Below are 25047 nucleotides of genomic sequence, written 5' to 3' on the forward strand. Positions count from 1 at the left end.
AATGTGTTCCGGGTCGAATGTCTTCCCTCTTCATTTAACGCTACGCTCCGTTTGCTATCAATATTTAGTGGTGGATGATTTTGTGGCATTTTGTCATTTGTATGAGTTTTTAATTGCAACCGTCAGTTAGAGAGATTAGTGAATGGGAAATTTATTCGTTTTTTTTTCTAATGACGAAAACAACCAAGCGTCTCCATTTTTTTTCAAATAGCGAAAACGACCAGGCGTCTCCATTGAGTGGAACAATTTTGCATATGAAACAAATTGTTTTATTTTACCTTCAATAATATTTTGAAAAAATGTACTTATCCATTTTATTGTGTTATAAAATAAAATAGTTTTACGTAATTTTAAAATTATTTCGTTTTTTTTTAATATTTAAAAAATATGTTTGTAACCCTTCCTATGATTAGACTTTTGTGAAATTCTACTTCTAATTTCATTTACAATTCGCTTGCAGCTGAGAAGCATTCACTGAAGATAATTAAAGTGAAATTACAGCTACAGCTTTTCCTATCCCTCATTTCGGAACAGTAGAAATAATTTCTCTGACAGGGCATGCAAATCATATTCTGCAGAGACGAAAAACATACTTCAACCAATTCGCAAAGTGACCCACCAACTCTGCTTTCTCCTTCCAAAAAACACCATTAGCACTATTAAACATCCATAATCGCACCATAAATGAATGCGTTCACACTTCCACTCAGCACGCTCCGAATGTCTAGTGTGCGAAACTTCCGTGTCAAGGATTCCGTGACATTTGTCGCTACCGGAAGGATAATGCATCATTTTCGCTAAATTCGCCGGTTGTACGTACACACACACACACACTTTTCGTGACCATTTCGGGGTGTTCCATTGAATTGCCTTAAATTGCGAACTCATGCAGTTCGCATCACGTCACACTAAAGTAAAGCACATTTTCCTTGAATGAGTGCGTCCAAAAGTCAACAAGTTGTGAACTGTACTTACAGTCTAATGGAATCGTATCGTCCCATGCAATTTAGTAAAGTATGGTATACGAACGTGTTTGTAGTACTGATTTTGGTTTAATATGATGCCATAATAATCATAGCTTTAAACCTTATAATTCATCTCACAATAATGATGATCCCCTTCCTCTTGTATGGATTATATTAATGTATTATATTTTATAGATATTTTTCTGTACAAATAATACAAAATACGATAAATCTGGAGACAATTTATTCAAATCAAACTTACTCTGAAAAGTTCGTCTATGACCATTAATACATTAAATGTACATCGTACATACATTAAATGTAACACGAGCCCAAAGAAACCCTGCCTTTTTCATTCACTCAAAAGAATTCATCCAGAACGTTAATGGAAAACGAGAATATTGAAAACAAATCATAACCGTTCATATAAAACAATTCTTTGCTTACATGTAATGATGACCAGTTACGGTCATCGGAATGCTTTCACACTTAACTGCACTGGAATGCGTACGGAAATGCTCATAACATTACGCACATGCATCGCCGGCACATTATCTTACCGCAGCAAAACGGTCGAAGCGGAATCGTTCGATCGCTTTTAAACGAAACCGATCCATTTCCGAACAGCAAATATGCACGGCATGCACTTTCGAGTGGAGGTAAAATAATCATAAAAAAGGTACGCATACACACAAACACACACATACCAGCAAATGGCACTCAATGTAACCGGTGTAGCGCAAGCTTGTAAAAGTGAGGAAACAACCACGCGGCCACGAGTTTCAGAAATGTTCGTGCTTGCAGAAAATCCGTGCCATATCGAGTTATCCGGGCGACGGTTAGATAACAAGCGCCAACCTGTGCGAAAAACCCGTTACAGTTTGCAGTTTTCCTTCCCGAGTGTCTCATTTTCATCCCTTCCACCATTCCCTTGAACATGGCAGTGGACATAAACCTGGACGAGATAATTCGCAGATCAGCAAAAAAGCATTCATCTCATGGAGTGGCCATTTTCTCCATGCACGAAATACACACACACACATACCCCCGCACGTAGGACGTTATTATGCGTGTCACAACACGTGACCACGGTCCACTATATGGTAACGCAACACGAACGCATGCTTATTGTCAATGGTACGAGCGAATGCAAAACGAGCAAAGATCTTTACCGTGGTTTATCGAAACCCGTGCCGTCGAAAAGGACAATTTTTCCTTCCTGTACGAAGGAAGGAAGGCGTGTGGTACGGAAACAGGACGCACGGCGGATGATGTTTCACCCATTCATAAATAAATAACGGGCACGGGGGCATAATTTATGCCGTTGTTCAACCGCGGTGATGGCGTTTAAGCCTGTTGCATACACACACACACACACACACTGTCGCTCGTGTGATATAAGCAAATGGATTCTGTTTGTCACTTTTCTCGCTGGTCAACCGATCCGGTTATATGAGGGCTACATATTTCAGGAGGCAAAAATTGAAATCATTTTCAGGTGAAACGAAGCATTCGTTTAACTTTCATTGCTAGTACTGTTTAACTTTAGGATGGGTTGTCTTTTTTTTGGTTTCATTTTATTTTTTCCCTAGAAAATGTTATTGTTCAATGTATTATTAATAAATGGATTTATTATTCAGGATATAAATATCACTTATGTTTGTTACGGTTTCATTTTAAACACACCTATCATAAATTACATTGCACTTTAATAAAAAATGCTAAACCTTCTTACCCCTTAACAAGCTACGTCGAAATAAATAAAGCATATAATGCGATTCATTGCATATTTTACGGCGCTTCGTATCGATGTCAACATTCAGAGTATTGTTTTCTATTTTCGATAACTAGAAAATCATTTTTAAACACTTAAGAAAACTTTATTTTTTAGTACTTCTTGTGCATATTGCCTGTATGTAGGCAAGCAGTTGGTTCGTTTATGGATAAGAAATAATTTAATATTTGTGATGTTAATTATTATTTATTTTATATTTATTTTATTTAATATTTAATAAACTTAATCTAAGTGACAATCAAATCAAATGTAAGTCTTGCTAAGTGTTCTGTGATAACCCACACATATCCGTCAAAACTGGGAACTTCTCAATCAAAATGCAATCAATTATCAAACGGTGAGAAAATGGATAATCCTTAAAGCTACAGGAAATTAGTCTACCGGTTGACTGTTGATGGTGTTACCTACGGTCTTCCAACTTTCTCACCCGTGACGTCTTAATCGTCCCAATACAGTGGTGTATCATACGTCAAAATCCCATGTCCAGTGATAAAGCCATCAAAAACCATCCCAAAACCACCACCAGCCACCCTTTTATGAATGGACTTCGGGTCGTTGATCGCACCCTAGGCAAACTGATTTGCTCCCACACCGGTCACCGGTCAACACACGGTCAAGCAGTCGCTCATACGGGTAATTAACCTTATTAAATATGTCATCCTGCTGAACAAGCAGCTGATACCAGCTGTCTTTAGATAGTCAACCCCAAAAACCACCTGCAGCAAAGGGATGAACACTAAGCAAGAAGTTATCTTCCGAATGGGAACTATCGTATGAGATGAGAAATAAATAAATTAAAGCCGTCACGCATATCTGTGGATCGGATGTGCATCCATCCATCTGGATTGAGCTGACGCGTGGCTTGCATAAATGTGATTGAAAGTCAATTACTTACGTCTCGCTTGAAGTCACGGTTCAAGTGCCGATGCAGTCAATAAATCGATCGTTCCGTGCGTGTGTCGTTGACATGCTAAGCCGACCGTGGAACGGTTGCTGACCAAAGGAAATAAACTGCTGTTCGTGGTGCACTATGCCGTGCAGCTGGCACATTGGCATTGACTTCAATGAAAATTTAATATTCCACTGTGGAACTTTCAAGGTAAATGCACGTTTTCACTTCTTGAGGACCGTTGGGCTTGTGCGCTGAATGGAAATTGATGATTGCAACTCCGAAGGGAGAGATTTATTTAAGAGTTGTTTAACGTCACATATGTCATAAAGTCCTGAATGGGCTGAATGAATATAATTTATGTTTTGTTAAAAAAAGGTGTATTACAAAGAAAACTTATGTTATTATGTTAGTTAACATTTTTATTCCTTAAACTTAAAAACACGTTCATTAGACCTTGGTTTGCTGTGCTTGCAACGTAAAGGAAGAGTACCTCAATTTATTCCATCTTGTAATACTAATTACAAATTTATCGCAAACCAAGTCCTAAATAAGATCGTTCGTTCGTACTTCCTTCGACAATAGATACGTTAATAATACGTTATTCATAAATCATGTACTTCTATCCTGCAAGATTACAAAGTCAAAATCAGTAAGGCATTCGCCACAAATCTTCTTCCACAGCTCGGAACGGTTTTACAATAAGTTCGCCACTGCACCACCAGGCACATGCATCATAAACCAATCGTCAATTTCTTCCCCTTTTTGCTACACATAACTCACCAGCGTCTTTGCCACAGCTGTGATACTTGGTTGCTAGTTTGCTCATATTCATTCCTTCAATAAATTCCACTTAATTTATTATCCACCAGCAAACACTCCTAAGGTATCTTACCACTGTATTACTGTACCGTCCAACCATGCAGGGCAGCTTTCGGTGTGTACGTCTGAGTGTCTGTTGGTTAAATCGAAAGACAAATAAGGTACACACTTGCTTCACAATAAGGCAAAGGATGGACCTGGTTGCCAGATGTTACCACAAACCCATTGTTATCACAGCAAGTATAACTCCAAACGTAGGAGGACATTGGGAAACATTGCGTTGCCATTTGATATGTGCATGATGGAACAAAACAATGGCAAATGCATCGTACAATGGTAGATCTGTAGCTTACAATTTGTATTCCCTTGGGTGTTTTTCACTTTCTGCGAATACTTACCTTTGCTGAATGTATTTCAGGCGTTTTGCTAGGTACAATCCATCGAACCATCAAAACCTTCTTAGGCATCGAACATCACAACATTTGATCGATTACAGGGAATTCAACGAAATCACCCAACTAAAATTGAATTATGCGATTCTGTACACTAATGCAAGTAATTGAGCGATCATTAATGGCATTAATGGCCCTTCAGACGGTTTAAATTATTTTACAATATAAGGAGTTAATGAGCAATCCTTATTACCATGTTACTTAACTTTCTGATAAAGTTACAAGGGCAAACAAAAACTCTGGCATTTGTTATAACATTAGTGATCAATTTCCTACAAAATTTTGTCCAACACATTTGAGTGCCTTTGGGAGGGTTGATGATCTTTAGTAAAACATTATCGCTAATATATTTTTTTCTAGAACCTTCAGTAGCTCGTTTTGGTCACAAAACCCCAATTAGAAAATTCCGCATGCCAAAGTCCATTTTGTTCAAGAACTTTTCCAGTGTTTGGTCGATTGCTTCAAACCTCCATCAACAACGAAAAGATCACTTTACAATTGATCTTTCGATGATGTATGACTGTTGTAGGGCGGCCAGAACAAGACTGTTGTTAGACTCTCTAGCCTTGCTCCAGGTAGGAAAAAAAGTGGTAGGTAGGTAGGTAGGTGTAAAAAGTCAAATAAATTTTGTCTGGCGCTTACCTTTTTAACAAAGATTCGAAAGAAGGTGTCTGACCAGGTTTTCGCAATGGTTGTTTCAAATTAACTCAAAACGCTGTCAAATTTTGTCTGTGTGTCATAGAATAACTTAAAGAAAAACGAAGAATTGCTGAATGCACCACTGGGGGGCTGAGAATGGTCTAAATTTGACTGAGTTTTTTATGCAAAGTGATAGTGACACCAGCAATTGCTACGTTCTGCTTATTATCTGTGGAAATATTTCTTTGGCAATAATTCCTACTGCTGGCAAATGTGATAAAAGTGCAAGAATCGCATCAAACGACATTTCATTGTAGGAAAGAACAGAAAAATATCATTCCCTTAGCACAGTTTCACCTTTTGCTTCTTGTGCATTGTTTTAAGGATGATTTGGAGCACCTCTTAATTTTTTTTTGTTACCCATTCTTTACGAAAAGGAATATTTTTCCTCTTTTAGTTTTTTCTGAACATTTGTTTTGCCGTTTTAATTTTCATAATACACCATTAATGGTGTACAAGTGTAGGAAAAAAAACCCTCCCAATCATTTACTTTATGCCATTCCCTTTCGTGTGATTCTTTTATGCAGCACGTAGCCGAAAAGGCACGCAAAGCACGTTTTAGTCCTTTTCTGTACAGTTGCAACTTGTTTTCATTTCCGGTTTCGGTTTATTCCGTTTTTCCGATGCACCATTTGTAGTGCTGAACGATTTATACCTTCTGCAAGCATTGTCACTGAAAATGGAACGTGCTTCATGCACACGTCAGCTTGATGCACACAACGGAAGCACAAAAGAATAGCAAAGAAAAGCGTTTTTCTTTCGATTTGAGTCCCTTTTTTCCCATCTTGTGTCACATCTCATCGTTATCGTTATTCCTTATATTCAGATGATCTTACGATCCGAGCTGCTGTACTGCAGCAACAGCTTTTTGTGCAAACGATTTATAGAACCATTTTCATATTTACGGTGAAAATAAACCAGGTTGAGCAAAAAAAAAACGGCAGGACATACGACACATGCGATGAAGCCATGATAGAATAAGCACAAAAGATGAATCGGCAGACAAATATTGCTTATAAAATTCATAAAAGAAGACAGTTTCCAGTTTTTCTGTTATCTGTTTGCAATTGTGAGTATTTCCTTTGCTGTAGGGAAAAAAGAAAATTTTGCTTTCTTTTTCTGGAATATTTTTCCCCTGCACAAGTCAACGAAACAATCTTATTTTGTCGTATACAAACACTCCATTTTAATACTCACCGGGACAGTGTATCATTATGCAGTTTAAGTTCTAATAAGCTCACGTGTCTCGTTTTGTTTTTTTTAAACGGCAACATAATAGTCCCCTATTATCACTCAATTAAATTGAGCAATTTATATGTTAATTTTATACGCTCCCTTGTCTAATGTCGACAAGTAATTTGACTACAACAAATCGATCCTTCGTTCCCCCACCCGCCGTCAATGTCGGCAAACGACTTGTCCTGCTATAATTTCTCCATTTTCACTCAATTTGTGTCATAAAACATCATCCGATCCTTCTACTTCACACGCAAACACTCTCGCCGCACACACACACACTACTAACAGGGAAAAGTTTTCCCATTTTTCAAATCACTTCCACGGCCACTGTGACCGATTTCCATACCCTCTCGGCTAAGGGAAACTTTCCTAATACATGCACGTGCAACGGTTGGCCGGTTCGGTCTGGCTGCCATTTTGCGTTTCGCAAAATGATCGCTTCGAACCGTTCGGACAGGTGTGCCGGATTGATGGGAAGGGCTTTTCCTGATGTACGTTGTACATGGTCGATCTGCCCAGCCCCCCAGAGTAACAGTGTACGAAGTGTACGAGGCCAATAAATTTTATTTTCACTTGATTGATAACCAATTCCAAGCGATGCAAGGCTGCGAAGCAACTCCCGTAGAACACACAATCGCAGCTGCGCTGAAACGGTAGAAATTCCTATGTTTGGCATCAAAATTGTGTTTGCAAATTCTAAGAAATTATGAAAAGCTTTCAAAAATATCTACAAATTCCGAAACAGAAAAGCTCCGACATCATTTTTATTCCTAGAATTTAAAATTGTATTAAACGATTTTCACATCAATTGAATGCTTTATACAGCCACAAACATCAAACGTTACTGGACGAGACGAAACAATCATTCCATTTCATGGAATCTTATTTTCACCGCAGAAATTATTCTGCTTGATTTATGTCTAGCATTAAGCTGCCATCATCACCAAGCTTTCCATCAAGAGGAAATTCCAAGACATTACTCACACACACACACACACACACTGACAGTGTCTGGCAACTTCTTATTGGTGGAAGTGCATTTACTGCCCCCAATGTTCAGTGTTCTGGTTTGTCTAATCCGTCCACTTTGGACGTTACGGGACGTACTTACGATGTCCATCAATGGTGATGCTTTCAAACCACAAAACCACCCACCTTGGTGTGTTGGTCGGTGAGTTAATTTATCACGAAGAAATTAATTGACTGCTACCGGTCATGTACGAGCTGCTAATTTGACATACCATCCTGTTAAACGCAAACTGGGGGCAGCTCAGAAAATGGCTACTTGGAAACAGAGAATTATTGACGTTGCCCATCACGCCCGGATATTAAGATGACGACTAATAGGGACAAATGACGACGCATTTGTTGTCCATTTGGTTTGAAATTCTACCCTTATAAGACTTCTCTGTATACTCGTTCCGATGAGTATTTTTCTTAGTGTCAGTGGGACTAGCCAATCTTGTCCTCCAAACTGACAGCGTCGTATAAAATATTTCTTCTATACTAAGAACAGAAAATTGCGGCTTGACCCGCACAACAACACTCGGGAAACCGGAGGAATGGAAACAATTTCCCACAAAATCATAACACCGCTGAAAAGAAAAGATGACTCAGTTAGCACAACCATTCGATTCGAACCATGTTATTTTTGTCTCGGTTTTTTTCAATTCTAGGAATGGTACGCACTGGTGATGGCGTTGCTGTCCGGTTTTCTGCTACTGAGCACCTCCACACTGGTCGCCATCACCGTCCTGGTGACGACGGAACTTCATGGACCAAGCCGCAAACTGATCGCTGCCACCAACCTGGCCACCGGTATCTCGGGCAGCATCGGACTTAGCTGGTTTCTGCCAATACTCTGTGCGACCTCGACACCGCTCGTGTACAACGTGATGGTTGAATCACCAACCCACTGGTGGCATTCGTCCGATTCCTTCGGTTTTGTGCTGTTCGTCGTCATCGAGGCACTGTTTGTGGTGCTGTTCGTACTGCTCTTCATCACCCTCATCAAGCGGCTGCTCTATCTGGCCCGGAAACACGACAAACACAACACTTCCATCCCGCGCAGGTAAGTACATCAGGGTCTATACTAACAACCGGTGGTACCGCTGGTAAGAATTTGTTCCAGTTCCGGCTTCACCCTTCACACTCGATGACTCGATAACAACCCGCGAGTGCACGTCTCGAAATTCGATACATAGTACCGTTCGCTGTTGCATTAGTATCCTTGAGGTTTGATGCTTTCTGCTTTTATAATACTTCCCGGAAGTTTCAAAACGTAAGCGAACGATCTTTCGTTCATTCGTTCGTTCTGCCATATTCCGTGCACTGTTTCATCGATTTGAAGTAGCAATTTTTCGAACCGTTTTTTTTTTCTTTTTTCTACCATCATTTCTGTTCTCAGAACCAGTGGAAAACATTTTCTTTCTCCCATCGATGTTTCGAGTACCTAGTCGCTTTGTAAGCAGTAAAATCCTTACGCCATCTTTTATAGGGTGGTTCATTTTCAAGTCGCTTTCCCGCCTCTGTAGCCGGTTGAATTATTTGGTTTTCAATCGAAACCATTCCCTTAATGAAAGACAAGGAATCGTGAAGAGAGGAAATAGCCGGATTATAGTTCGGCACACTTAACCAAATCAGGTTTAATCTTACATTTTCTTCCGTTTCAAATGACCGTATTTTTGGAATGGAAAAGAAGTTTATTGAGCGATTAGTTTAATTCACTTTCTTTACTTCCTGTTTTAGTCATGTTCGAAAAGATGGTTTTAAAAGAAGTTTATTTTCAAATCGAAATATATGCAATTTTGCTTACAATGCTGTTGTTTTATCGCTCGTAAATAAACACATTTCAAGGTACAAATATTATTTTGTTATATTATTCATACCTTTTGCATATTTTTTTACACGATGATTTCATTCCTTTCCCGTGTTAAATTATGTCACAGTTCATGTGATTGGTGGATTTTCAAAACAGATACCTCAGCCCAGAGTGCCCTCGGGCAAACGCATCGATCCTCTTGGGGACAAATCTAACCTTTAAAGTTCATGAATATCTCAGCTCGATATCGCTCCCATGCAAATAACATTCATCGATGCCAGAGGCCTCTGTGGGACACGTTTAACTCTTTAAGCAGATAATAACCGTCCATTGGGACGCCGAAAAGGATCTAACATCGTTCTGGGGCCCATTTTTCCCCCTTTTTTCTTACACTAGGCTCTAGGTCAACAAAAAGGACAATCGAAGAACATTATCCCGGGATGGAATAGCATCTTTACTTCTCTGCTGTAAGAGTCTGGCACAAAGTTTACTCTGGTGCTTTGTCTGTATTTGCCTGTGTGTCCTCTTTTCACCTTCTCCATATCCGATTCATCCTACCCTTAGGCGAAGTTTCAGTCTGTTCAATAGGATTTATTAAATTTGTTTTCCATATGGCCTACCGATGGATTCCGCTGGTCAACATCCCGTGCGTGGCACATCATCCTAGATCACTCCGTACCGATAGGAGGCGGAAAAGTGTTAGCCCTGAGGTTAACTGACAGTGTGAAGGAAAAGATGACAAGAACAGAAAACCTTGCCCTGATAATCTGATTACAAGAAAAATCGAACGCTTCACCGAGAAAAAGGATACGCAACGACGATGGAAGATGAAATCATTCTATCGTCCGTTTCGCCCTTCTTTTTTGTTGCGACCCGACCTCGACAAACCCCTGGATTGCGGATTTCCACAGCTATGGTTGGATGTGTACATATGAGTGTGTGATAGGCCTTGGCGACCATTTCTTCTACTCGAACCACCATTTCCCCAAGGGTTGACTTGTTGAGCTTGTTGCAGACCAGATTCGAAACCCAAAAGGGATATACACCTTCTGGGCAGATATTTCTTTCACCCAGGAACCATCCATCCTGTACCATTTGGATCCAGTATAGGTGGATCTGTTGGGCTGATTATATCGATATCACACACATTTCTCTTGCTTCGACAAGCCCAAGTAGAAAGAGTGCTTCTCAAATGATGGTAGCATTTCGATTGGGGCTCCAGAGACCTGCTTCAAGGATGTTTTCGCTCTTACGCACCAAGAATCTATTTATTTATGAACCGAACAAAGCCGAAACCGTCTTGCCTTTTGTCTTTTCACACAACGCATCCCATCACGAACTCCAGCCACCCCGGGTGAAGGAAAGTGTAGCCCTATTGGTTGCCTATTGGTGAACCAAAGAAACAATAAGCAAACGGATTTCCTTGGAATCGGCCGAAGTAGGATTTGCTTTTGCACGTGTGTGTATTTTCTCGTATCGGGAGATGTTTCTATTTCCATTTTTACCACAGATCAACAAAATAAAACACAAAAAAAATCCTTTTAACCTTCGCTGTCTGCGTTTTCCTCTCAACCCCTCCTGTTCGTCATTATCATCCGAGCTTTAGTAAAGGCACCAACAATATTCCACGACTTCAAGAAGAAATCCCATATGGTGGAATGATCAAAAAAAAGAAAACTCCAGTTTCATGCTCTCTGCCCCGATGCAAATCGATGGAGAAAATTGAATAAACGTCATTATTTATTGCTAGTTGCCCGGTTCCTAGAGTGGTAGGTGAACGCGTTTGATCGTGGCCCATTTTGTGCCGATTACCCGGTACGGTATTTCATTGCAGCAATAACCATTTGAGCGTTATCGAATACTCACCCTAATGGCTGTTAGTTGGAATAATGGTAATGGGGGTATACAAAAGAAATCAATGCTGTAGTTTGTTTTTCTATTACTTAATCAGTGAATATTTTGGGATTTCTGTTTTTATTTCAGAATACGTTTTGAATATGTTTTTGAATAGTTTTCATTGTGCTATAAAAAGATTTATTTTATTTTATTTCTTTATACTTAATAACTTTTTTTATAATTCTATTTTATAACTTTAATTATAGTGAACTAATTTGAACATAACTGCTTAATAATACCCACCAGTTTAGTGTGCTATATATTACATATGTTGTTTACTTTTCATTCTCTGAAACATTGATCCAACCAATTAATTAAAAAAAAAATTCCTTTCCATTACACGCTCAAACATCGATACGGCAAATGAAGAAACTTCCCTGTTCACTAAACCGCACTAGCTCTAAATCATTGCCCGAACGTTCCCCAAAAAAACAAAACAAAAAACTGTTCCAACCAATTGAACAACAAATCACCGTTAAGACATCCGATTTGGTGAACCAATTTCGTGAGGCACTATTGTGAAACCTTTTCCATATTTCTCAACCTCCCACACACACACACACTGACGCATTCGAAACTGAAATGTTACTGGGGCAGAAAGTAAAGTTTAATTTGTTGCAATTTTTTTTAGAAAAACGAGTGCCAAAACAGTGCTTTTTTGTTTGGTTCGTACTACCACGGCGAATACCAACGTTCACTAGCGAGGAAGGCATCATCAAAAGCTTGTTGGGTTTTTTTCTCTCTTTCGTTATTTTGTACTGTACAATCTTTTTCCTTCCTTCATTCCAACTTCATAGAAAAGTGAGGAGGAAAGTCACTGGCAGGACGTGTCATTTTCCACTGACCGGTCTTTTGCTTTAGCAACTTTCCACCCAGTTCGTTGAACTGCAAGTCCTTGTAAGACGTTCGTCTTTTGTGAGACACTTTTTGGGGATCGCTAGTCGCTGGCCACAAGTATTGGAGCAAGCATTTTCTGCAATTTTCACACTGCATCCCTGCGTGCTAGAACAACATAGTTTCTTCACACAACAGAGAGCGACCAAGAAAAAAAATTAGCCCCCCAGTTACGATCAAAACTTTGGGCAAGATCCAAACGTACACGACTAAGACTTGAACGAGACAAATCCAACGAGCTTTCGTTGAGTTGCCGTAGAGGAAGCTCCGGTTGGTGTTTGTTGATTTTGCGGTACGTTCAATATAGAGGGAAAGGAATGCTACCCGGCCAGCCCCCGAATGCCCCCGAAGTCTCGCCAGAAGCGCATTGTTATTCGACACTGCAATTCTTTGGCATTTATGTTATTCCGCTTCGCTTTCGCTTCGTTACCTTCGTTAGTGTGATTGCAATCGCTGGGAAAACTTGAGACGAGACTTTTATGCCCAACAAAAGCACACTTTCTGGTGCATTACCTTTCTCACTTTTGCATAGAGTGGTCGTTTGTATAGGAGAAGAAATATACCGTTTCGAGATCGCCCGAATGAAGTCTGGTGTCCAGACGATACCGAACCCCATTAAAATCCCGCTCCTGCCACTGTATAAACGGACGGATAAAGGACAATCTTTCGCATACATAGCATGCATATACAACAGGCCAGCAGCAGCAGCAGCCAACACAAAGCCAAATAAATCCTTTCCTTATCCGGTCATCCGGTTCACCAGCAGGCTGGCAAACTTTCAACCAGTTGGTGTGTAAGACTTTCGGGCAATCCTCCAACCGCCAACACTCCGGGTTTGGGTTTCTTCACGAGCCTTCAGTCTTGAGATGGGGGTACGAAGTTTTCTTAGCCATATCTTGCAGCACCACCACCACTCTGGCTAAGTTGTTCCCGTTTGCTTCCAAGAAACGAGCCCCTTGACAAAGCTGCTCCTTTGCGACGGTTTTTTACCCAATGTCCTTAGCACACGATTTTAATACCGTTTCCCTCCCGGAAGGCATACAAGTATTACCCCCGTGCTTAGCTGCGACTGAAACGAGCACCACCAAAGGATTATGGAGGCATGGCTTGTACCCTTTACCGTTCCGATGACCTCTAGGCACAACCGCAACCTTTTCCAACAATGCTTCGGATGTAAACGATTTCTTTCAATCATGCAGATAAAGCGAGATTTACGACAGCAAAGCCGATGGGATGCACGTTTGGTATGAGATTTCGCCTCCAAATCGCTAGCCAAATTGTCCCCTTCCGTGTGGCCCGCTGAGGAGGTGAAAAACACGGGCTCAATGTTGAAGCTCGTTAGGCATAACTAACCTTTGAACAAAAAAAAATCCCAGCGATTGATTTTAATGATCATGATTTGTTGACGCTTGCAAATGATGCCGGTTTGATTTGTTGTGCGTGTCGAGGAAGGATTTATCTACCATCCCAATTTGTTCAGCCTGATCGGGACAGTTTTCTGCGTTAATTTACATTAATAATTGTACGCCAATATTCTTACCGGTATGCATTACTGAATGGCAATCAATTTGTGGACGGATTTTCACTCTTATTTAACACTTTCATCGGAAGCATTTTTAGAAAAAATGTAAGCTTTTAATGGACGTGCTGTTCGAAGGCTTCCAAACAGTGACAAACGAGGTGACAAATTAAAATTCTTTATTGTACTTTCTGCTTTTTGTTGCTATAGTTCAAATTTTACTATCACAGAATTAATTCTACGGTCACATTTTTTAACTTTAATCCTCCTTCCTTACCATATGCTGGATTGTCTTTGAAATCATAATATACTTTAATTCTGTTCACGGACTGTTCACTGTACAAAATGATGGACGGAAAATGACAAGCTTTCCTTCATGCAGCAAGTTCTGTTCTTTCCTTCTCCAACGGAACATCAATCCTTAAACGGTACAATCGGTTAGTCTCAGTTACGATGCAATCATCTAATTCAATTTACAAAACTGCCACTGAAAACAAACTCACTGAACCGCACAGTCAAGCGATTATGGTCAACCGGACCAGGAATGGGCGGAAAAAGTCGCCATCGCTCCATTCTATCACACAAACGGTTGAAAAGCACAGGGAAAACCTCTGGACATGGGATGAACCAGAGCACAAAATAATCAAACCAAACTGACCTTCCGTGTGGTATTCAACTATCAAATGGACATACGGTAGCCATTTCCCCACCTCCCAAGGGGGGTGGGTTTTCCGATTGGTCCACACGTAAACCTAGGTAAAAGTCTAACCTTGCAGTTTATTCGTTTGTGAAATCCCCGTGGACGATGATGCATCGTTGGGCTGCCTCTCCAATTGGTCCATTTTTTCTACGTTCTATGATTTCTTTCTCTTTACAATTCGTAGGAAAAAAAAGTTTGTTTTCCGATAATCTTCCCTCCACACGTACACATGTTTGGTTTTATTAAATCGGGAAGGAAGTAGTAACGATCGGGAAGAAAGGCAACCGGATGTAAAATATCCGCCCTCCAAGACAATAATAATCATGATGTACTAGCCACTATGCGATAGAACCTTCTTAACGCCCTAAAGTATGCAATTCCACTTCCCGTGGGCCAGGAAGCGTTTCCGGTAAAGGGAACTCCGGAAGGCATCGGTAATAGAGAAATATTTGATCCATCGGGATTGTTTTTAGACCACGCACAATGTGCCGTAAACACAAAAATGTGAAACAAAATTCATGTTTCGCTGGTTTCCTCTGGTTTCCCCTAAGCTGGTTCCAGCAATATTAAATAATGATAATAAAATTCTAATTTTCTTTATACCTTACAAACCATATACTATATTTTTGACCAGTTTGGCCTAAATCCTTGCTCAGTCTTTGCAATATAGTTCATCCTACTTAAAATTAAGTCTTTTTCCCGATAAGCTTATCCATTTAGTAACTGTCAGTTTCACTGCAGCAATGAATAGCTAGTCTGACTGTCAATAAGAAGGCAAACATGCTTCGTGTTCCCTTTCATACATCCCTCGTGTTCATCTCAAGCACACAAATCTTCAAAGTAATGGCGGACCTTTCCAGGAACCAGATGCTTGTTCCCCGGTGTACGTTATTGATTTGAAACTCGTGCAAAACTTTTCCACAGACAATATAAGATGGATTGGGGAGTTTGCGACGTTGCTGGTTAGTCGTACTGCAGTCAACATTTCGATATTACATTGTATGTAACGATAACCGTGTGTTGGACAGTACACTATAATGGAGGTAAAGTAACCATACTCTCGAATACTGCTATCGATATGCGTGACCTTTAATGAAGCAGATAAATTTAGTAATGAAACTTTTGTAGAGATCTGTTTTACATCGAAAAAATATCAGCTTCAAAAGCAAATTGCATGGAAATCATCGTTGTTCAGTTGTTTTGTGCTCATCAATTGTTACATTTTTTGAAATTATTTTTCTGGCTAATTTACTTAAATATTTATCATTAGACACAAAGCAGTCAAATAATAATAATTTGCACTCCAAATTGCCTACATTGAGGCGCATAAAAATGTATTTTTGAATGTTTACTTAGCTAAGTTAACTATGCTAGAAGATGAATGACTCATACAAAAAAAAACTCATTAGATAAAATAAATAACGATCTTTCAGACGTTTAAATACCACATTTAGAAACTGAATACACAATGTAGCAATCACTTTGATTAAATTTTGAATCTCCCACACCACCAACCAATCTAATCCGGCGTACCCATGAGCCATTTGGGAGCCATCTTAAGCTCATTTGGTATATCCTCTTGAGTTGAATCGATCTTTTTTTGTTCCTTACTCAGCTTACCACTTCTCATTTGCAAAACTTACTCACCTCATCGCATTTTGTCCTGTCCTACAGAGCTGAAACATTCAATCGATTCAAAAACGGAAACTATATTCTTCATAGAGAAAAATTTAAAAATAAAGATAGAGAGGACGGTGGTTTACCAAAAAAAACTAAAACCCAATCCTAAACACATGCTACATCGAACCCCACCTATCTGACCATAGCTTTGTCATTTCCTCGTTTGATGTTTTACTTTCACTACGGGTTTTGAACTGAATAGCTTCATCCGCATCATCATCATCATCACCAAGAGGAGTTTTTACGCTTCATCATCATCATCATCATTGGCAGCAAAGACAGCTGAGACAGCCAAACGGGAAATTTTCAAATCTGTGCCCAATTTGTTCCACATTCCATGGCACACTTCAAGTTCCTCTCTTTGATGCAGGAAAACTCTTTTGAAAAAAAAACACAGTGATATCGAGGGTGAATGTTTGCTAGTTGAAACTACATCCACTACACATTCCTCTTGGAAGTGGTAATTTAACCTCACTGGGACTAAACTTCACGCCGAAAGGGACATGAGATCGCTAGCCACGAAAGGAATCGAAAGGGAGGAAATTGTTTTCCATTCGATGTCAATATAGAGAAAGCGAAAAAGTAATCGATTGTTTCTTTTTGTCTTTCTGTACACCATCAAATGAGGACCACAGATAGAGGATAGAGTTTTATATATCGTTCGAAACAAGTGTCAATCGTCCAGCACCTGCTTCTAGTCAAAACAAAACACAGATGTGGAAGTCTTCGTGTGGAAGTCACCAGGAAACGTTCGTTTTGTCTCGCACAACGTTCTAACTCATGGAAATTTTAGTTACCAAATTATCTTATTTATTCGGATTTGTCTTTTTACATGACTTCTCAAGAATAACCCTTAACAATTTCCTACCAAAAGATTCGATTCAACAATCTCTACTCCTTATAAGATATTCAAATAAACATTTGCTCAACTTCCTTACAACGGTATTGTTTTGTTCCGAATATCTTTATTAAAATTAATAATAACTGTTTTGCCCTACGTTGTGTTTTATTTTATAACGTGGAGGAGATTACAAAAAACGTGGGTAATCTACCGGGGAACAAAAAACGACTGACTTCACTAAAGTCAATATCCGAACTTACTTCTCCTGTCAAACCTTTACGGAGCCAGGTTGGCTCATTTTGTTTGACATTTCGATGCCAAACATCCCGGCCCCTTTGAACAACTATGTTTTCAAATTTCTCGTGAACATTCTAAATATCGCAATTTGTTAACAGCTCGTTTCACAAGCCCGTTGGCTGTACGCAATGTCACAACTCGAATGATTCCGTCTTCTCCAGGATGCAGCTCATGAACGCGAGCTAACGGCCAGCGTGCCACAGGTACCTGCTCGTCCTTCAAGATCACCATATCTCCCACTTTCAACTGGTGCACCTTCCCAGCAGGATAATGCTGACTGTTCAAAGTCTTCAAATACTCGTTGCGCCATCTCTGCCAAAATTCTTGCGAATGTCTCTGAAGAAGCTGGTAGCGACCCAAACGGTTGAATGGTACGGTCAACATATCCGGCTCAGGGAGGGGAGTGAAAGCTTCTTGGAAAAGAAAATGAGATGGAGTTAACGCGGAAAGGTCGTTGGGATCTTCCGATAATGCCATTAACGGACGTGAATTCATGCAGGCTTCGATTTTAACGAGAACGGTGACCATTTCTTCCTCCGATAGCATCGCGGATCCAAGCTGCCGAACCAACTGCCTTTTGGCGACCTTAACTGAGGCCTCCCATAATCCTCCAAAGTTCGGCGACCGTGGGGGTATGAAATGCCACTGAATGCTCTGATCTGCCAGATGGCTGCAAATCTTGCCTTCGTCCTTTTGCAACATCTCATAAATACTATGCAGCGAGTTGTTAGCGCCGACAAAATTGGTACCATTATCCGAATAAATGTGTGCCGGCTTATTTCTCCTGGAGACAAATCGATCGAGAGCCATAAGGAAAGACATCGTGCTCAGATCCGACACCAATTCGAGGTGCACTGCCTTAGTGGCCATACAGACGAACACGCAGATGTAGCACTTTCGAGGAGCCGCCTTACGATGCACCGGTCTCAGAAACAACGGACCGCAATAATCCAATCCAGTAGATACAAATGTACCGCTTGCAGTTACTCGTACCGAGGGTAGCTGACCTTCAGGCTGCTGGATTGGCGTTGGGTTTGCTCGATTGCAGCGGAAACAGCCTCGAATGACACTCCGGACCGCACGTTTCCCTTGTAAAGGCCAAAACTCGTCACGAGCCGAAGAAAGTGTCACTGATATTCCACCGTGGATCAGTCTCAGATGATGGTGTTTCAACAAAAGTCGAGTAAAGGGATGAAAACCCGGAAGCACAATAGGATGCTTGACGCCGTATGGGACGCTCGAACGTTTCAATCTTCCACCAACACGTAGCAGACCCTTTTCATCGATGAATGGTGCTAGCAAACGAAGAGATGATGATTTAGGTATGGGTTGATTTTTGCGCAAGCAATTCAGCTCTTCCTTAAATACTTCATTCTGGACAAGCTTCGCTAAAATCCACTTTGATTCCTGCAACTCATCGACGGATAAATTCCGGTTGCAGCTTCGCAATTCTGGCTTAACCTTAGCATTATTGTAGAATCTCATTATGTAGCTCACGATGCGAAGCAACTTAGTAAACGAAGATGAGGCTTGAAATATACGATCTGGAGGCAGTACTTGGGATGACAAAACCGTAGCATTGTGGACCTTTAATTCAGCAACTGTGGTTTCACTAGGAAGATGAGTTTCTGGCCAGGAAGATTTTGAGGTAGCTAGCCATTCCGGTCCATTTATCCAAAGCTTGCTTTTCACTAGCTGATCTGCAGGAACACCACGTGATATAAGGTCGGCTGGATTCTGTTTACCCGCAACGTGTCTCCATTCATATCCGTGTGTGAGTTCCTGTATTTCTGCAACTCGATTTGAAACAAACGTTTTCCAAGTACGAGCTGGAGCTTGTATCCACTGAATGGCGATTGTTGAATCAGACCAAAAATGGATGCTGTCGATCTGCATATCCAAAGCATTAGACACTCTCTCGTGTAGACGCGCAGAAAGTAGCGCCGCGCATAACTCCAGCCTAGGAATAGTTAACGGCTTCAAAGGGGCAACCCTGGATTTTGATGCCAGCAAGCAGATCTGAACACTTCCATTTTCATGCTCGGATCGAGCGTAGACACAAGTGCCGTATGCAACATTCGAAGCATCAGCAAAATAATGCAGTTCTACACGGACGAAGTTACTATGAAAAGCAAAACGGGGTATGCTGAATTGTTCGAGGTTAGGCAACTGGTCACAAAACTGAGCCCACTTTAGGCATACTTGTTCAGGTAGCTCTTCATCCCATCCAACAGATGACAGCCACAACTCCTGCATGATGATTTTAGCTTGAACAACAACCGGTGACACTAGTCCCAACGGGTCGTAGAGTTTTGCGATGTTTGACAGGATGGAACGCTTTACCCATTTATCCTGACGCTTCAAAGCTCCAATGTTAAAACGGAAAACATCTGACTTCAGTTCCCAGGCGATGCCTAACGTGTTAATGCTTTCCCTTTCATCAAATCTAATGGACGATCTAGTGGCGAGCAACTCTGAAGGAAGATCCGCTAATACGGCAAGCTCGTTAGACGCCCATTTCCGAAATCGGAATCCTGCCTTGCTCATCATCTCATTTAATTCGTCACGCATTCGTATGGCTTGATCAATGCTGTCTGCGCCTGCTATTAAATCATCCATATACAGATGGTTGCGGATTGCGCTGCTTGCTAATGGATACTTACAACCTTCGTCCTCAACAAGCTGAAGCATGGTTCTTGTGGCGAGAAACGAGGAAGGTGTAAGTCCGTACGTAACAGTAGCCAACTCATACTCCAGTATAGGCTGAGTCTCATCAAATCTCCACAGAATACGCTGGAGCGAGCGATCCGCCGGATGTATCAGTACCTGCCTATACATTTTCTCAATGTCGGCAACCACAGCTACTGGAAATTTACGGAACCGTAAGATCAGCGAAAGCAAATCATCCTGCACTACAGGGCCCACAAGTAATGCATCATTCAACGAATGTCCAGTACTAGTTTTAGCAGCTCCGTCGAAGACAACGCGTAGTTTAGTCGTTGAGCTAGCCTCCTTTATCACGGCATGATGTGGCAAGTAGTACGAAATTTTGTTGTCTTGGGTGGCATTTGAGGTTAACGGACTCATGTGATTCAAAGATATGTACTCATGCATGAAAGCATGGTATTGCTGCTTCATTAATTCATCCTTCGACAGCCTTCTTTCTAACAGCAGAAAACGTCTGGTAGCTGCAGACTTTGAATTACCAATCATGCTTTCTATGTCCGCGTGTTTTGGCAATCGAACCATGTAGCGCCCCGCTTCATCACGAGAAGTTGATTCCTGGTAATAACGCTCAACTTCATCATCCGGTAAAGCTCTGGCGTAGCTTACTTCTTCTATTTCCCAAAACTTCTTAATTTGATCCTCCACTGAGATCGTAGCCACGTTGCATCGAACATCCATATCATCACTCAGCAAGTCATATTGAGAAAGTTCGCCAGTTACCACCCATCCGAAGACTGTTTCCACTAACATGGGACCGTTGCTCAAACGAATACGACCTTCCTTCAAAAAGGTGTAAAAATGCGAAGCGCCTAAGATCATATCTATTCTGTTTGAGTGGTTGAAGTCTGGGTCGGCTAGAGATATGTTAACTGGAATCGTCCAGCTACCGATGTCATAGGACCTTGCTGGAGTGTTAGCCGTCACCTTTCGCAAAACAAGGAAGCTGAGCGACGTCGAATACATGCCGCTACGCGATCGAAAGCTGGCTGTAACCTCACTGGATGCCTTAGTTGGTACCTCGTCCACCCCTGTGATGATGACATTAGCCCGCTGTCTGGGCAATCTGAGCTGCTGGCAGAGCCTTTCACTAATAGCGTTGGGCTGCGCTCCATTGTCCAGTAAAGCGCGAACTGGATACTCCATACCATTGGCATCAGCGACAAAAACTAAAACGGTAGAGAGCAAAGAATGAGCATGCCGAGAAATCGAATTATTTGAGCTTATATTTGCGATGGTCATTCTGCTGGTGGCTGATGCTGCACTGCTGGATGCTGGGTTGCCGGATACTACACTGCTTGATGATGTTAGATGGTTATCGCCCTGAAGCTGCACGTCATGAACCAATGTGTTGTGCCGCTTGGAACATATCCTGCATTTCAATTTAAGACTGCATTGACGCGATTCATGGCCAACCTTCAAACATAGTCTACACAATTTGTGCATGGATACAATCTCAGATCGCTTCTTGGAATCATAGCCATTGAAACGCATACACTGATACACCAAATGATCCTCAGAACAAACTGGGCATTTACTATGCTGATCAAATGCGGCCACATTGGCGTTTACACGCATTTTAATACTCTTTCGGGAGTGTTCTGCATTAGCAGGCAAATGATCAATGGCAATACTTTCCAACTGGTGGATCCGCTTGTGCAAAAATGCCAATAGCTCTGAGTAAGTTGGCTGCTTCTCTGGCTCTAGTGATTCTTCCCAGGAACTGATTGAATCGTCATCAATTTTTCGAATAAGCATCTCGATGAGGATGGAACTATTGTCATTGATCGGCTCACCGAGTTGTTCCAGAACCTTAGTGTTCAACGCAAACTCATCCGATACCCGTCGAATTTCTGCACTGGTTGCGTTTGATGCTTTCTTTATAGCGAACAATGACCTTACATGTCGCTTTCGTAGTAGCACTTTGTTGGAATAACGGTTTACCACGGTTTTCCAAGCCAAATCGTAATTATCCGCTGTGATAGCCAGCGTTTGAATAACGATTGCTGCTTCGCCTTTCAGTGCCGCCCGTAGGTAATGGAATTTTTGCACCGGCGTAATGCCATCGGAATCATGTATGAGTGATACATAGGTATCGTGAAAAGAAAGCCATTCCGATGGATTGCCACTAAAAGATGGCAGCGAAATCGTTGGCAGCTTAATACGCTGCGCCGATGTATTTGTTTCAGCCTTGACGACACTTCCACTCACGCATGTTACGGCGGCTTGCAGTGCAGTTTTTGTTTCCGCATACAATTGCTCCAGAACCGCTCGCAGATCGCAATTCTCGTTGGTCATATCGTCGTTCTCTTCTAGTCCGTCGATTTCATCCTGGACGGATTCGAACTTTTCATACGCTCTCTCAAGAAGATCAAGCCTGTTGAGCGCTTCCTTTGTATTACTCGTGGTAATAGATACCACGAATCCTTTCTGCCGATGAAGCGCTTCTACCGCGTTGCGACGCTTTGTATAGGCTTTTTTCAGCGTTTTTTCGTCAACCATTTTGTTCCGCTTAACACACACATATACTATCAATACCACACAAAAGAAACGCGCGATGATAGATTGTGGCAGCGATTAATTAACGATGGTTAATTCTGGTCACTTTGCACCAATGTTTTGTTCCGAATATCTTTATTAAAATTAATAATAACTGTTTTGCCCTACGTTGTGTTTTATTTTATAACGTGGAGGAGATTACAAAAAACGTGGGTAATCTACCGGGGAACAAAAAACGACTGACTTCACTAAAGTCAATATCCGAACTTACTTCTCCTGTCAAACCTTTACGGAGCCAGGTTGGCTCATTTTGTTTGACATTTCGATGCCAAACAGGTATGGTAGGGATTTTTTCCATCGACCACGTTTAAACCCTCAGGAGCAGCAGCAGCAGCAACATCATCATATTTGTAAACCTTGTTCCATGGAATTTTTCCCCAAACTCCCTTGTCGTACAAATCACACTTACCATCATGAGCCTTCCAGATTTGGATGCTCTTTTTTTCTTTTGGTATAATATTCAACTTCGTTTTCTTCTCTTTTTTTATTCTGCCCTACGCAACTCAACAAGGATTCGGCTGCTTTATCGGACCGGATTGCTGTTCGTGTCGAATGTGCTCTGCCACACGTTCTACCTGGTGTATGTCAACACGGACGGTTTGACGTCGGGCGGTTATCTTTTCAGCGGTAACAGCATAGCACTGGTAAGTAAGGAAGTGGTTCTAAAATCGAATTATCCTATCACATATTGCAAAGGTAGTTTGCTACACATTCGGGATGGTGTAGGCAGAATATGTGGAATGATACAGTTTGAGGGATGAATTTCATACAGCTCATTGAGGCACGTTAACAAGATCAGCGTATGGGACGACATTTTAAAGAGCTCTTACCCGATCGAAATGCGATCTTTCCCGAGATTCGATGTTTGTTTACATTAAATTTGGTAAACAATCTGAAAATATTTTAAACATACTTGAAAATAAAACCATTTCCTGTTGCAGCTATGTTTATGTGTTTTGTGAAAAATCATGTATTGATCGGTTTTAATATTTTCGTATCTTGCTGACAAATTGTATGTCGTAGTCACTGACAAATTGTACGTCGTATGTCGGTATGTCGACAAATATGATATGTCGTTAATAATTATTTCGACTTGGAGCTTCCTAGAGCAATATTTGCACTAAACTTTTTACAAATTACCGAAAATCGAGGCGGTTTCCGAAACATCCTATAACTAAAATTAAAGAAGTTCAATTTATGTTATATAAATAATGTTCATTATCCTGAGAAATCTTTATTAAATATTTACATACAGTATCCCTAATTTTATTCCACCATCAACGGATGAGGGTTTAGTCGCTCCAAGAAAAAAATTTAATGAATTACCATCTATGGATGTGGCAATCTGTTCTACTGAAAACGTTTCCTGTAAACTTCAGCTAGGTTTGCAGAGGTTTCCCTGGGAAAATTTCTTGTTCTCTCACCAATTGGGTTGGGCAGAACTTCACTTCCCCAAAACAACGTATGAGATCCAATTCGGTTCTTCACGGATGCAATGATTCATGATCACTGATTCAATAATAAATAGCAACCTGCCTATATCTTCGCGACGTGCTCGACCATGAGCTATGGCCAGACCACGGCTAAGAAAGAAAGAGACATTTTCTTATTATCTATATTTTCTTTCAAGAAAATCTTGGTGAGGATCCTAATTAAAGCTTTGTATCAATTACTAAATCTAATATTATGCAATATTCCAAGTAAGATTCAGACTGCTAGCCTTACACTAAATAAGAAATATTGTACATATCAATGAAATTTAGACCTTCATTGAATATTTAATTCGTGCAATCACAACGGTGGAAGGCAATCACAACGGTGTTACAGATAACATCACTAAACAAGTCTGTTTCCGATCATCTACAGTCAAATCGAACGGAAACACCTTCACTGGCCAAAAATGAACTCTTATACATTAGAACATCACAACTTCAATTACTACGATCCGATACAGACCATCGCAGCCCGAACGGTTAGCCACGCAATCAGAAAAATTATGGATTATTCACCTGTCCGTATATTTCCCTACCGTGGGTACTCTTTTTTTTCACCGATTCGAAGAAAAAATTGTCTATTCTTTCTTCCAAAAAAACACCCCAAAACAAGGTGAATGGAAAATTCATACACATGGAACCGGTAGTCTCGTGGGACAAGTTTCACTGAATCGCTTCCAAACTCTATCCATACTTTAACACCAACCGGACCGGCAATACTCGATTACCCAAGAAGCACCGATAGCCCAAAAGCATCCTCTT

At 40.9% G+C, this 25047-nt stretch overlaps 1 protein-coding gene across 2 annotated transcripts in view; it reads left to right on the top strand.

Moving 5' to 3' along the window:
* Positions 1-25047, top strand: part of LOC125761954 (uncharacterized) — a 177867-nt gene that overhangs the window by 147158 nt on the left and 5662 nt on the right. For both annotated transcript variants that reach the window (XM_049423574.1, XM_049423575.1), the window contains 2 exons: positions 8538-8932; positions 23304-23436. In XM_049423574.1, the coding sequence (XP_049279531.1) occupies positions 8538-8932; positions 23304-23436 (528 nt within the window). The remainder of the gene's footprint in view (positions 1-8537; positions 8933-23303; positions 23437-25047) is intronic.

The sequence above is a fragment of the Anopheles funestus genome, chromosome 2RL (assembly GCF_943734845.2).
Source record: "Anopheles funestus chromosome 2RL, idAnoFuneDA-416_04, whole genome shotgun sequence".
In the NCBI taxonomy this organism is placed as follows: Eukaryota; Metazoa; Arthropoda; class Insecta; order Diptera; family Culicidae; genus Anopheles; species Anopheles funestus.